This window comes from Corvus moneduloides, chromosome 6, assembly GCF_009650955.1.
Source record: "Corvus moneduloides isolate bCorMon1 chromosome 6, bCorMon1.pri, whole genome shotgun sequence".
NCBI lineage: Eukaryota > Metazoa > Chordata > Aves > Passeriformes > Corvidae > Corvus > Corvus moneduloides.
In genome coordinates, this window is record NC_045481.1 from 39969663 (window position 1) to 39984165 (window position 14503).

The following is a 14503-nucleotide window of genomic DNA, read 5'->3' on the forward strand; positions in this document are numbered from 1 at the left end:
AAGATAGTTTGAATGGCTTATTAACTGCACATGATAGTATTTCTCTCACTGTCCATCTGAAATCATATTTCCCCCAAATAGAATAAAAAAAAGAAATTTTGAAGCCTGGTAACATTTAGTAATTTTTCCCATCAATACGTTGCTGTTCAGAGCCTAAGGAAAAACTGATGCTAGGGAAAGCTCGTAATTTTGTAGCTGTATGAACAGACCTCAAAACCAACAAAGCTTCTTACTAGAAGAGAAGGGAAGGGAATCATCATAAATCCTTTCACTCCTCTCCACCTTTCCGCTCAGAAAGGGTCAGCACCACTCCAAATAGCCAAGAGAAACAATACCTTTTACAAAGATGTAAACTACCCCTTTCCATTTCAATTAAGAACAGTTGGAAATTGTTTACCCTCTCCAATAATAATTTTCAGCCCTGCCTTCCATGGGTAGCTTCAAGAACACAACATGGCTCCTGTTAATTGGGCAACTCTTAACATGACCTCAACAGTATTCAAAGAATATTTTACTCCTAATTAAAAGGTTTAATCTGGAGTCATTAATAGGGAAGAACAGAAAATGTTCTCCCCACAACAGATTTAAATAATCCATTTTGTAAATCAGCAGCTGTAGCATACTATAAACAGTATCATCAAACAGCTTTATTCCTCCTTAGTCCTTATCACCACAATTATCAGACCATTTTCCCCCCATCTAGAAACCAACATCAATTTTCCATGACCACTAGGATTTCTTCAAGAAAACAAACTGCAGGCTCTCTCATCTCTCCTTCCTGTCTCCCTCTGCCCCATCAGACAGCAGAAGCTTGAGATAGCAATTCCAACTATCAGTTTAGTCATAACTTAGACGTGAAAAGAAAATACTTACACAGGGCTTGCATTCAAGGAGCAATGGTCCACCATCATCTCTGGGAGGAAATCCAACTTGAACGCGGCCATCACCTCAGTCTATGACAAACTACTAACACTAAATCAGTGTATTGCCTAACCCCCAAACAACGCCACTTCCAAAAGTCCTGCAGGTCTTAACACTCAGCCACACAAAAAACACTCAAACCACAGAAACAGAAGCTCAGGGAGACCAGCAATAGACACCACAGAAACAGGCTGGACTGGGAAAGGGACATGGAATCCCAGATTAAAAAGGGGATGTGACCATGTGAAGGGAGGCTCAGCTTAATACACAATGAAAATGCTGATGCACTAGGCTTGTTTTGTGCAATTTTCCCTGGCGAAGCAGTACTGAGTGCACTGTCAGATAAACAGAGTGTCAGATCCATGAAGATAGCAATGGGTAACAGAGCAGAAAGAATACAAACTCCAGTCTTTCCATCCCCAACTAACTCCTTGTCTCCCAAAATGGCAGACCAAGGCCTTCAGGTTCAGAAATGCACTTTCCAAATCAGCAGTACGCAGGTGTGAAGTCAAGAGGCTCCTTCACCATAAACATTTTTAATAGCTGATTTCACTCTCTTCACCTTGTGCACTACTATTGACACTCTCAACTTCTATGGCAAAAAAAGCCAACCACAATTTTTCTCCAAACCTGCCAAAAAAATCAAAGCTAGGAAGATCTGATTACTCAAAAATTCCTTTTCTTGAAGACCATCAAAACCGATTCCTTTGATAGAAGCAAAACATCCATTGTTCTGCAAACAATACTTCGTCTATCATGCATCTATAAATCCAGATATACAGAGCCTATAAATGACAAAGAAGGGGAAAAAACCCAGTGATTTATTGAAAACTGTTTTATAATCTTTGAGAACACTGATCAGAACACCTCAGCTGCTTCATCATTAAAACAGACATAGTATGTTGATCAAGGAACTGTGAGATGTATTTATATGTGCAATACAGGCTTCTTGTTAAATCTCCAATATCCAAACTAATGGGGAGATAATATGGATAAAAATGGATACACTGTGAAATGCAGAAATATTTGATTGTGGGGAGTGAGTGCTGTAGGCACTCTACAAGGTTCTGGTGTGTCAGAGCACTCCAGGAGGAATGGCTAATTAGAGTCTAACTTGAGACCAGAACCCTTACATACGGTCGATATAACCACAAAATAACCTCTCAGAGCAGCAAGGACTGCATGCTCACGTCTTTCTCCTCTGTCAATGACTGCAATACGTACTTGCAGTTATTCTGACTGGCCCATATATACAGCTTTATTTAAGCTTGCACACTTACAGTATGTCAATTGGTTTTTCATAAACAATGTTTCTGACCTCTAAAAAAATAAAAAAAGAGAACATTTCTTATCTTTTGCCAACAGTAAGGTTAATTAAAAGGGGCTACATCCTGTAATACAAAGAGATCTGCATATCACTGCAAAATAAGAGAGGACATGAATTTCTCATGCATCAGATATTCAATAGTAACTACTTCATGCATGCTCTTACTATGTGACAAATGCAAGAGTCCTTATTTTTTAAAGGAAAAGGTGTAAGCTATCTGCTAAGCAATATTGTTAAGAACATGCAAATATGCAATTAGGGAGCACAGGTCTGTTTTACAGCTTTCAGCAAATTAAATTGTTCTATCTACCTTTAGACACATATTACAGGCTTCCCACTTGAAAAATGCCAAGTTGAGTAAAGCCCATCATATTTATCATACTCAAATGTTAAATTGAGCCTAGAGCCCATTTCATGCATTTGTCTAAAATGAGACTGCAGAGAAAAACATTTCAGATTTATATGACTAGAACAACAGATTACAGGTTGTGATTCCTAGATGACATAAATCTATAGACCAACACTGTAAATTCTGGCCCTATCCAGGAAGACCAGAAGTCATTCCTTCAGGTCTTTCACTCATTAGCTTTTTCCAGCAGCCAGTAAAATGCCCCAGCTGCCATGTTCACTGTAGCTTCAATGAAAGACAATGCTGGCAACGCAGAGTCTAGAAACGGGTTTTAAAAATGCTACTGAGATTGATTCGTTTACTGAAGAAAATCACTACACCATTACGATTTGATCCTATGCCCACCCTTTTCCCCATCTCTCTGCTCCCCAAAATCAAAGTCCTATCTTCTTGTTCCATTAAGACAAAACTGCAACGTTACAGGCACAATTTGTCAGAAAGGAAGAATCAATACTAGAATGGCGAATAAGTATCTGAAGATAAGTTAGCCAAGACTCAGTGCCTATGTGCGCCATACTTCTGAAGTAACGATGGCAACCTCAGTGACAAAACATTAGTGTACAAACAGGCTTGGTTTGGCATTATTTAGCTGAAGGCTCCAAGCTAGTGACATTAAAAGACTTACAGACTCCACTTGTGAGAATATCAGAAAGAGTGGAAAAAGATTGTATTTCACCACTGCACAGAAATAAGAATGAGGAAAAAGTGTTTCTTTAAAATTAGAAAAAAAAAAGTCATCCTAACCATTTCTCACAAAGAAAAATAAGGGAGCTAAACACACTTATTTTTTGCTCAGATGTCAAATTCCTGCTGGCTTCCAGATCCATTCTTTGACTGTTTCTATTCAAAGGATAACAGAAACAATGTCTGAAATTCCAAGCTCTATGGACTGTAGCTACACATTTAAATGTGGTGCTCATCTGACAATGTGAACATTAAAAAACTTCTACATACTACACATTAGATCTCAATTTTTACACTTCTGAAGCCCTAGATGATGCTGCATAATGTGTCATTATATATGCTCCTCAGAGACTGCAGAGTACAAATGCTGAAAGTTTTTTGCTTTTATTTTTAACTTTACAGAATTACATCACATCCTAGGGAAAAAAAAAGAAACAACCCAAATTCACCACAAAACCAAAAACCCTGTGTCATATTTTATTTCCTAAGAAAGCCTAGTTCTAATGAGCAAGTAACTGTGAAAGCTGAAGATAATACCATCTTTTACTTTATATATTTTGTACTCAGACAGCATACACAAATCTGAAGCTGGGGGACTACTGGCATGGTGAGAGCAAGCTATGGGAAAGGATGTAGGCTATGGAGAAATCAGACACTGTGAAGCTCTGAAGGAGACAGGTCCTAGAATAAACTTCCCCTTGTATTATCTGTGCATATCCAGATTCTAACGGTGCTGCTGAATTGCAGTTCTGTTTTTAAACTGATAACCCCTAGGTTAAATGCATCAAAATACAGTAGCTGCTTGTCAATATTTTGTTGTTTCATTGTTGATCATGTAAGCATGTGGTCAGAATGTTTTCTGCCTGTGTTGAAATCCAAACTGTCTCCCCATGCCTCACTGGGTACAAAAAGCCCCTTACCTACTTGCCAAAACTGCAGTTTCTTCCTCTGCCAATCTCTTTGACTGTTATGCTCTGTGGGTACACAAATCTGACACATTCAGAATATTGAATTTACCATCAAAATACACGAAGTTTTGGGCTGCCTACAATTCAGATTAAATTAACTTAAAAATATTTTTATTTATATGAACTTTTGTAGAAGTTCCCAGGTGGAGAAAAGGGATAGGAGGGGAAGACAACTACCTTTATCTTGGAAACACCAAAGCTTTGCGGTGCTCCCTCTTACACATTTTTACTGAGAGCAGATAAATGAGATCTAGACACAGATGAATTTTTAAAAATTAGTTAAGTAAATTTAATTCTAAAAATAGATCCTACTAAAAGCTTTTTTCCCCCCTCCCTATCTCAAAATATTTCTGAGGAAAAATTTTTGAGGTACATGAATACATTCTTGATCTACTTCTCTGGCTTGTGAAGGAAGTTCTGTAGCTTCTACTTCAATTAATTCTCTGAAAGCTCAAAAAGAAGAATTATGAACTTTCGTCTGACTGAAAAATCCCCAGGACGCTGAGCTCTCTGCCAGCAGATGAAACAGCAAGGCACCCAGCCTTCTGGCTTACAGGAAGAGGCTGTCTCTGCCTAAGTACTCTTCAAAAGAGAAAAATGAAGCAGCAGCTAAACACACCTTTTTTTTTTATAGTAAAGAAAAATGATAAAAGTAAATAACACAAAATTTATTTTGAAAAGTTAGGGAATTACTTTTCTTGAAAAAGGAGATGAAACTTAGCACTGAAGTGAACAAATTTGTTATTCTAATTAATTCCAAACAGTGAAGCTAATAAAAAGATAGACAAGAAACATACACAGGTACATTTTCTTTCATATTGTTTATGGGCCTCCCCAAATACATATGCTTATCTGTTCTTCCTGCTATGCAACATTCACTTCCCACAGAATCTACTGCTCTGCAATTCACAAAGCAATTGTAGTTTCCTATGTTCACAGGAGTAAAACAGGAGTCTGGCAAAGGCAAATTGAAACTGTTAAGAGGGAATACTTCTTAACTAAATTCACAAACAAATATTTAGTGGTGGTGACTTTTGTAATCCTGTCAAAGCTTGACAAGGCTTGAACACAACTGGATGCATGCAGGGTTATTTTTTCCCACTTTTATTTACTGCACATACATAAAAATCCCAACTATTTTTATTAAACAGATAACCCATGGGCTATCTGCCTCAAAATACTGCATATAAGAATTACACCTTCTAATTAACATTAGGAAGGAACAACTAAGTAATGTCATCTTTAAACACAGCCTAATCAATAAAGATTTTAGATCCATTTGTCTAATGCACATAGTACTAAGCATTATCAGAAAGAAATTGAAAACCAGAATATGCCCAGTCTGGCAGTTCTCAATGTCCCTAGTCATAACTTTTTACCTTTTTTAATCAACACATGCAGCACAACATCTTCATGGGAAAATAGATGTGGAAGACAATGTTTGAATTAAACACACAAAAGTTACTGTTTCTCTGTAGCCACTGATATCACAACTATGAGGTGGCAAAGCAATATATAAAGTCCTATACCTGTGTAAGTCTGTTGGATAAAAGGGTTCTGAACTAAGCTGGTCATAATAGGAAATGAAAATAATAGGAAAGACCCATTGCTTGAAAATGATGTTTCAGAGAGAAATCAAGGGATTGAAAGCTGTGGTAGAAGAGAAGGCTCTGTTCCCAGCTTTGTACCAACTCAATGCAAAAATCCAAGCAACTTCCCTTAGCTCTTCAATTTCCAGATGTCACATAGACAAACCAGGAGGCAGTGATGCTTTCCTGGGGACAGAGAACTGAGAATACTGTTTGCTATACAATAAACCCATACACTAGAGAGGTAACCTTTAAGAAAATACGCCAATACATACCAAAAGCAGAATTAAAAAAAAAAAAAAAGCTGTTCCTATGGGCATGTCTTACCTTCTTAGACTAAATCTTGTATATCCCAAGATCCTTCAGTGACTTCTCCCTGTTTATTTATGTGTAGACCACAGCCAATAGCCAGACCAGTTCAGAGCTACTTGCTCACTCATGGAAAAGAGCAAGAGCTGAATGTTCTATTTTGACTTCCCCTTCACTTAATGCTAAATTATCAGTAACTTAATGCCTTGATACATTTACTGGTCTGACAAATTTATTTGAGTATGAACAGTGGATTCAAATGTTTTCAAGAAGACTTCACAGACTTACAGGATCACAGAATGGGTTGGAATGAATGTTAATGATCACTTAGTTCCAACCCCCTCTGTCATGGGCAGGGACACCTTCGACAAGACCAGGTTGCTCAGAGCCTCATCCAACCTGGCCTTGAACACTTCCAGGGATGAGGCATCCACAAATTCTCTAGGCAACCTGTTCCAATGCCTCACCACCCTCATAGTAAAGAATTCCTTCCTAACATCTGATCTAAACCTACTCTCAGTTTGAAGCCATTCCTGCTTGTCCAGTCACTACATGCACAGATAGCAACCACTATATACATTTTCCCTTCTTTTTAAAATGCCTTGCAATTGCTTTCAATATGCCACCACACAACTGAAGAACAAATTCAATCTGTGATATGCTCAATATCTGGCTCACTCCTGAGGATAACTTACACCAAATGGCAGACAGTAGCACTGCAATATGAGAGCTTATCTACCAGGAAACAGGTTACAACATCTGTTCAAATCCAAGAAGTCAAAAAAAACCCCCACCCCAAACTGCAAACTAGGTCCTGCTCTGCCAGTAACTGCTATTGACAGCACATCTAACGAGAACTTTGAAAATTATCAGTCTTAAGACCCTCTTCTAGCACATGAATGAAGTTCACAAAGTTTAAGGCAGTGGCCTACACACTTACTCAATTTTTCTCTCATTTTCTGATACATTGCCTCTTCATTTGCTTGCTTGAGAGGGGACTCAGGACTGTCCTGTGAATATTCTGACCAGGCTGCGGGTATTGGAATTCTGCGATGTGAGCAAGCCACAGCTCTGCAGACAATGATCTGCTTCTCTAGGGCAGAACAGCTGCACGATGCTACCCTGAGTTTTACTTTCTTAGTGCACAGCTGTCAGCTAACACAGCAGCATGAGGTTCCTAACTCAGTGCTTGACCCGCTGCAGCTGTGTCTGCTGCTTCAGTGATGATGCTACAAAGGCTCGCACAGGCATTACCAAAGAGAGAAAAATGGAATAGACTGGCCATGAGACTACCTCCTGACAGTGACCTAAAACACCTATCTGTGACCATAAAATCTCTCATTACCCTATTGTCAGTGGGGAGTTAGGAAGCTGATAGCCTTCAAAGCATTACCTCGAGGTATATCACAACTATTCTTTCCAGAACCTGTATCTATTTAATTATTTTTTTTACACAAAAAACCTCCAAAGAATTTCAAATACCTCCGTCTGCTATAGTGCTATGAACAGTGACAGACAATTCAATTAGTTTATGTGGATTTTTCCAAAGGCACACAGTATGTATTCACTTCTGTTTTCAAGGAGAGTACTTGTGCAGCACTAGGACAGTAGACTACTTCATTAGCACAATGAAATAAGGAAAAAATATGTCTGTATGTAAGTAAAATCTTCAAATTAAGACAGTTTCCTAGAAATTCCATCTTTTCTTTGGTGTTTGTCTCCTTCTTATACCTGTTCCCCAGTGATATATTACATGCTTACATTAATCTTCATAGAAATATAAGAAGAGGTACCTGGATTGTTTTCTTTCTCTTATATTGTAAGATATTTTCTTTTGCTAGCTTTAATTTTGTAATTAAAGTTCTTAATTGTTACCTTCAGAATAGTGATCTGAAATTTATGTTACACTTCTGTCCTTCCCTGATAAATATTGTTTTGCAGATTTCCCTGTCTTTTTCAGACTACGGGAATGCAGAGGGAGACAAAAATCATAGTTGTGAATTTAAAACTAAAGCACATGACACAGGAAAACTTACTGTGATGCAAAGAAGACAACAAAGGTCTGGCTGAGAAGACACTGTATTAAAGGTACCAGACATGAAGCATAAAAAAAGCAAACAAACTGCTAAAAGACCAAATGATGAATTTGAAGCAATTAATGCAGGACAACCCGTTAGAGCCCCTGTACCTGTAGAACAGACAACAAGCCTTATGCAGGTTCCCTAGAAAAATTAATTTTGGCAAATCACATGCTTAACCCTCTTTGCAAGACATTTTACAATTAATATTTGATACCAGGAAAAAGAATTGTTGTATCCCAGGGCAATTGCTTTCAAAGCAGACATGTACAGGCTTCTTCCCCTCGTTCCAGTATATTAAAGACAACAATAACAGAAACAATTAAAAAAATTAAAGCTCTTTATCCTTACCTCTAGGTTCTGGTTTGTTTTGTTTTGGGTTTTTTTTGTAAATGACATGAAATGCCTATTTCAGGTACTGCTTAAACTCTACCGGAAGTTACGTTAAAGAAAATTTTGGTTTAAAATTGTATTTTTTTTAACATATGCAAACATTCCAGTAGTTCGATTTTGAAAAGCATTTTCAGTTTTTATAACCACAATGCTAGAACATAACAGTGCTTGCACTTTGCAAGAGACAAAAATCTATGGAGACCTTAAGTACCTAAGAGAGGTCGGAAAGACCTGTAGACACTTTGGCACTGCAGACAGAAAAAACTTCTTGAGAAAGTAGGAAAAGTGGCTTGGTCACAACAATAGTAAGAGGAAATGAAGGCAGCTGTATGACACAGGAGACAAAGCAGGAAATGAGTGTAAGAAGAGAGGACACACATTTCTACCCTGTGGAAGGACAGCGGACAGGATGGAACATTTAAGGCAGCAGCAAGGTTTGAGTTTTCCCCTTGCACCCTTTTTTTTTTGTTTATTGACTGAATTCAGACCCTGAGATGCACAAAAATACAGGGGACAAATCACACTTGCACTACAACACTTAAACCTTTAGTACAAGAGAATAAGAATATAATGCTTGCAAGCAATCTTGCCGTGAAGGCAAGGTACAGATCCCACTTAAGAGTGTCTTTGGCCTTTTTCTCTCCCCTAAATGTTGTCTCTGAGCTTACAGAAATGACTTTTTTTTTTTTTTTTTTTTAAATATAGAAATAGCTGAAGGTAAACTTCTGGCCATCTTTTTGTGCTGCAAGCAATTCTATGGAACAGAAAACTTAAAATATGTTTCAACTTTTTTAGTTTGTAAATACAAACACAGTACCTATAAATCTCATTTCAGATATCCCTGTATTTTCCGGTCCTTTCCTGTATTACCTGAATCTGCAGCTCTGTACTTAGTCAAAAAGGTACAGTAGAAAAAGCCATTTTGCAATCTCTACAATATTCACCAGATTTTTAAGGACTCATCTACATGTTTTAGGACAGTTTTCTGGCACTGAAACATAGCCAGAAGTTATTCCTCTAGTAAGGACCTGGAAATCCACTCGTTCTTGGAAAGCTCTCAGCAGTCTGCTTGTCCTCAAGCCAAACGTGCCATAAAGCATTACAGCAGGCAAAGCAAGCAGATTTGCACAGAGAATGCTGTGTGGTTCCATATTGGACCCAGGGGGAACAACAGAACCACCTATACAATTCCAGGACAATACCATGTACAAAGATTGTTATATTAACCTGCAGCAGGAGAACCTCAATGAATAAAAAATGCCTCTAAGTTTATGGGAAGCAACACATCTTGTGCACATGTAAAGTAAAACCTTAAAATAAGAACTGGCCAGTTATTTTTTTTACTGAAGATATGTAATATGTTATCTTAACTCAAAGGAACAAACTACAAATTATTACTCTCTGTAATGAAATGTCTTAGAATAGCAGTTAGACCGGCTTAAAATTTTTTCTGATAGTCTTTTTTTTTCTTCTTCTAAGTTTCAAGAGACCTTTTGGACTAAAAGCAACAAGTCTCAAGTTTCATTGTCCTTTGCAGCTATCAGAATAGTCACACAAGCCATTTTGAGGAATCCTTTAACCTCAAATTGTTTCTACAAATAGTAGCAGATACAAACAAGAACCAGTTAATATCATACTACAAAAATACACTATTTCTCTCATTTCATTTTATCCAAAGGAAAGCTTTTTGTTGCATGTCACCTGAAGAAAGTTCAAATGTAGCCTAGACAGGGGCTCTCCAGGAGAGCACACTACGCAGTTCAAACAATAATCGCTGCAATAATAATTTTTATGTCGAGCACCAACTTAGAGCACAATAAGGCATCATTTCCCCTTGGCATGAGGATACACAGGTATAGCTCCAGCACTGTCCATGAGGAAAGTGGAGATGGAAATGGGATGTGGTATCCCTGAAAAGACAAACAATTCAACTTACCACATACATTGCGAGGTAAAAACAGAAGCAACAAGGCAAGTTCTAGCATCACTCCTGGTACAGAAGAAATGTGATTGATTGAGGAAGTTGTTATTTTGTCTCCTAATCAAAGCTGTGACTCCTGCTGCCTATTTTGGATAAGCAGCCATCTGCAAAACTTCACTAGCCTTTAAGCTACTCAGGACCACAATCTAAGTGCCAGAGAGTTTATTTCTGAAAAAGTACCTAAACTTTCTAAGCCTCTAGAATCAAAAGTGAATCAATATGATAGATGTATCTCAGTTTTTCTACTCAACTAAGAAAATACAGCCATGTTGATTTAAACATTTACTCTTTAATAAGGTCTAAATAACCATTAGATACTGTAGTAGGTTTCAACTTCAGGAAGAGCAAAGCCCAGAAAGAATGAAGAATACTACTCTGACCCTGTTCCTTCACACAAACAAATAATTCTATCATCAAATAACTTTACATCTACTTTCCTAAACTATAAATGGTTTTAGAAGTATTGAGGAAGAATTAACTTCTTACAGCAGAAGAGCCAAAATGCCTTCCAAGTTTAATGCAGGAATTACAGCTGTCCCTGAAAAGACAGCAGGATTGACAGCCCAACTGAAGTGCATCTACACCAATGCACACAGCCGGGAGAAGTCTCAGTAATCGCCAGCCTTTGTTCTTGTGGAGGACTTCAGCTTAGCAGATGTTTGCTGGAAATACAACACAGCAGAGAGGAAACAGTTCTCGGAGTGTGTGGATGGCAGCTTCCTGACACAGGCAGTGAGGGAGCCAGTAGGGAAGGCATCCCACTGGACCTGCTGTTTGCAAACAGGGAAGGATTGGTGGGTGATGCTGGAAGCCGTCTTGGGCATCACAATCACAGAATGATAGGTTTTGATTCTTGGAGAAGTAAGGACAGAATGCCAGCAGAACTGCTTGGACTTCTGGAGAGAGACTTTGGCTTGTTTCAGAGACTGGTTGATGGAGTCCCTTGGGAGGCAGTCCTGAGGGGCAAAGGAGTCCAGGAAGGCTGGACGTGCTTTAAGGAGGAAATCCTAAAGGCTCAGGTCAGGCCTACGTGCTGAAAGACGAGCCAGTGAGGAAGAAGACCAGGCTGGCTGAACAGAGAGCTTTGGTTGGAACTCAGTAGGGGAAGGAAAGAGTGTATCATCTTTGGAATGAGGGACAGGTGACTTGGAAGGACTACGAGGATGTCATGAGGTTATGCAGGTAGAAAATTAGAAGGGCCAAAGCTCAACTAGAACTTATTTGGCTACTACCATAAAAGACAATGAGAAATGTTTTTTGAAATGCATTAGAAACAAAAGGAGGGCTAAGGAAAATCTCCATCTTTTACTGGATGCAGAGGGAAATATAATGAAAAAGGATGAGGAAAAGGCAGAGGTACTTAATGCCTTTTATGTCTTAGTCTTTGACAAGTTCAGTTGTTTGCAGGGTACCCAGCCCCCTGAGATGAAAGAAGAGATGGGGAGCAGAATGAAACCCCTATAATCTAGGAAGAAAGGATTAGAGACTTGTGTAAGTCCATGGTGCCTAATGGCATCCACCCATGGGTACTGAGAGGGCTGATGAAAAAGCTTGCCAAGTCACTTTCTGTCACATGAAGGCCTTGTCACATGGCTCAGGCCTGTTACTTCAGCTAAGTAGAAAAGGACTGTGGGAAAGAGACACAGCTGAATTAAGGGTAGAAAAACATGCTGTGTGACCATCATGGTGTATGGTGGGTGGTTGAATTATGTTTGTTGTGCTTTAAAACTATGTAAACAGGTAACTGGCTAACTGCTTAAAAAGGCCAGGTTTCTCCAATAAAGGGCTCTCCTTTGCACCTGCCTGGGGACTCAGCATTGCTCATTATCGCAACAACTTTCCATCATTTACCAGCAGTCCTGCTTAACCAGGCAGGTCCCAGTTGACTGGAAGTAAGCCAATGTTACGGTGTCTACATAAAGCGTTGAAAGGAGGATCTGGGGAACCACAGGCTTTTGAGCCTGACCTCTGGGATGGGGAAGGTCATGGAGCAGATGATCCTGAATGCCATCACACAACATGCAGAGAACAACCAGGCCCAGCCAGCCCGGGTTTCTGAAAGGCAGGTCCTGCTTGACCAACCCGATCTCCTATGTCCAGGTGACCCACTCAGTGGAAAGGCTTTTGATGTTGTCTACCTGAACTCCAATAAAGCCTTTGACACTGTTTCCCACAGTGTCTTCCTGGACAAAGTGACTTCCCATGATGTGAATGGGTGTATTCTTTGCGGGGTAAAATCTAGCTGGATGGCTTGGTCCAGAGAGTGGTAGTGACTGGAGTTACATCCAGCTGATGGCTGGTCACGAGTGGTGATCCCCAGAGCTCAGTATCAGGGCCAGTCCTGTTTAATCTCTTTATCAATGATTTGAATGAGGGGATCAAGTGCATCCTCAGCAAGTGTGCAGGCAACACCAAGTTGGGTGGGAGTGTTGATCTGCAGGAGGGCAGGAAGGCTCTGCAGAGGGATTGGGACAGGCTGGATCGATGGACTGAGGCCAACTGTGTGTGCCTCAGCAAGGCCCAGTGGCAGGTCCTGCACTTGGGTCACAACAAGCCCATGTAGCACTACAGGCTGGGGGAAGAAGGTCGGAAAACTGCACAGCAGAGTACGAGCTAGGAAGGTTGGTCAACATCAGATGAACATGAGCCAGCAGTGCCCAGGTGGCCAAGAAGGCCAATGGCATCCTGGCCTGTATCAAAAATAGCGCGGCCAGCGGGGCCAGGGCAGTGACTGGCCCCTGTACTCAGCACTGGTGAGGCCACACCTCAAGTGCTGTGTCCAGTTTTGGGCCCCTTACTATGAGAAGGACACTGAGGTGCTGGAGCCTGTCCAGAGAAGGGTAACAGAGCTGGTGAAGGCTCTGGAGCCCAAGTCTTATGGGGAAAACTTGAATGAGCTGGGGTTGTTTAGCCTGGAGAAAAGGAGGCTGAAGGGAGACCTTACTCTCTTTACAACTACCTAAAAGGAGGTTGTAGTAAGGTGTGGGTCAGTCTTTCATCCCAAGTAACAAGACCAGATAAAATGGCCTCAAGTCACACCAGAAGAAGTTTAGATTGGATATTAGGAAGAATTTCTTCACTGAAAGGGTTGTCAGGCATTGGAACAGGCTGCCCAGAGAAGTGTTAAAATCACCACCCCTGGAGGTACTTGAAAAATGTGTAGATGCTTAGGGACAGGTTCAGTGACAGACTTGGCAGTGTTAGCTTAGTGGTTGAACTCTGTGATCTTAAGAGTCTTTTCCAACCTTCAAGATTCCATGACTATCATTTGACAATCTACAATCTTTTAATGCCCATTTTTATCTCCATGCCAAAGACTTCCATTTTGGAAGGGGCTCCTATCTGCAGAAATTTTATTTCAACACAGACATGTTTCAGCATGGTAAATGTGTGTATGACAAGAGTCAATTGAGGTAGGATTGACTCATCTCAAAGCAAAGCTGACTCCTCCTCAGTTTTATTCTCTGTACCAGACCAGAAGCCAGAATGCCATCAGTTTTATTCTGATATATCTCTACAGAGTTAATCATTATAAGAGCATTTCATACAGGGATGTATACAAACAATTTTATGTACCATTATTAGATATTCAAGAAAAGACTCCATCCTCACCCTTTTTACTCACATTTAGGCAGATGAATTCAACTTCATTTTGCTCTTAAGATGAGAAACCACAGATCTTGCACTGAATAAAAGTGACTTATTTTCATCAACCAGAAACTTGGTGATTATTTTATTTAAATAATCTGATTATTTTGTTATCTAAGTAATCCCAATATATTGATTCTGGACCTGTGTTTTGCAATTAGAGAATCCCATGAGTTTAAAAAACTAGGCCTAATCT

The 14503-nt window shown here is 39.6% G+C and overlaps 1 protein-coding gene across 14 annotated transcripts in view; it reads right to left on the reverse strand.

The window, feature by feature from the left end:
* Positions 1 to 14503, reverse strand: part of CELF1 (CUGBP Elav-like family member 1) — a 64303-nt gene that overhangs the window by 31324 nt on the left and 18476 nt on the right. For 9 of the 14 annotated variants that reach the window (XM_032111117.1, XM_032111124.1, XM_032111123.1 and 6 more), the window contains exon 1: positions 874 to 963. The exons of 4 other annotated variants lie outside the window; for them this stretch is intronic. In XM_032111117.1, coding sequence (XP_031967008.1) covers positions 874 to 944 — 71 coding nt within the window. In that variant the 5' untranslated portion in view covers positions 945 to 963. Of the gene's footprint in view, positions 1 to 873; positions 964 to 10614; positions 10669 to 14503 lie in introns of those variants that run through there. One more of the 14 variants, XM_032111125.1, reaches the window with a different exon arrangement.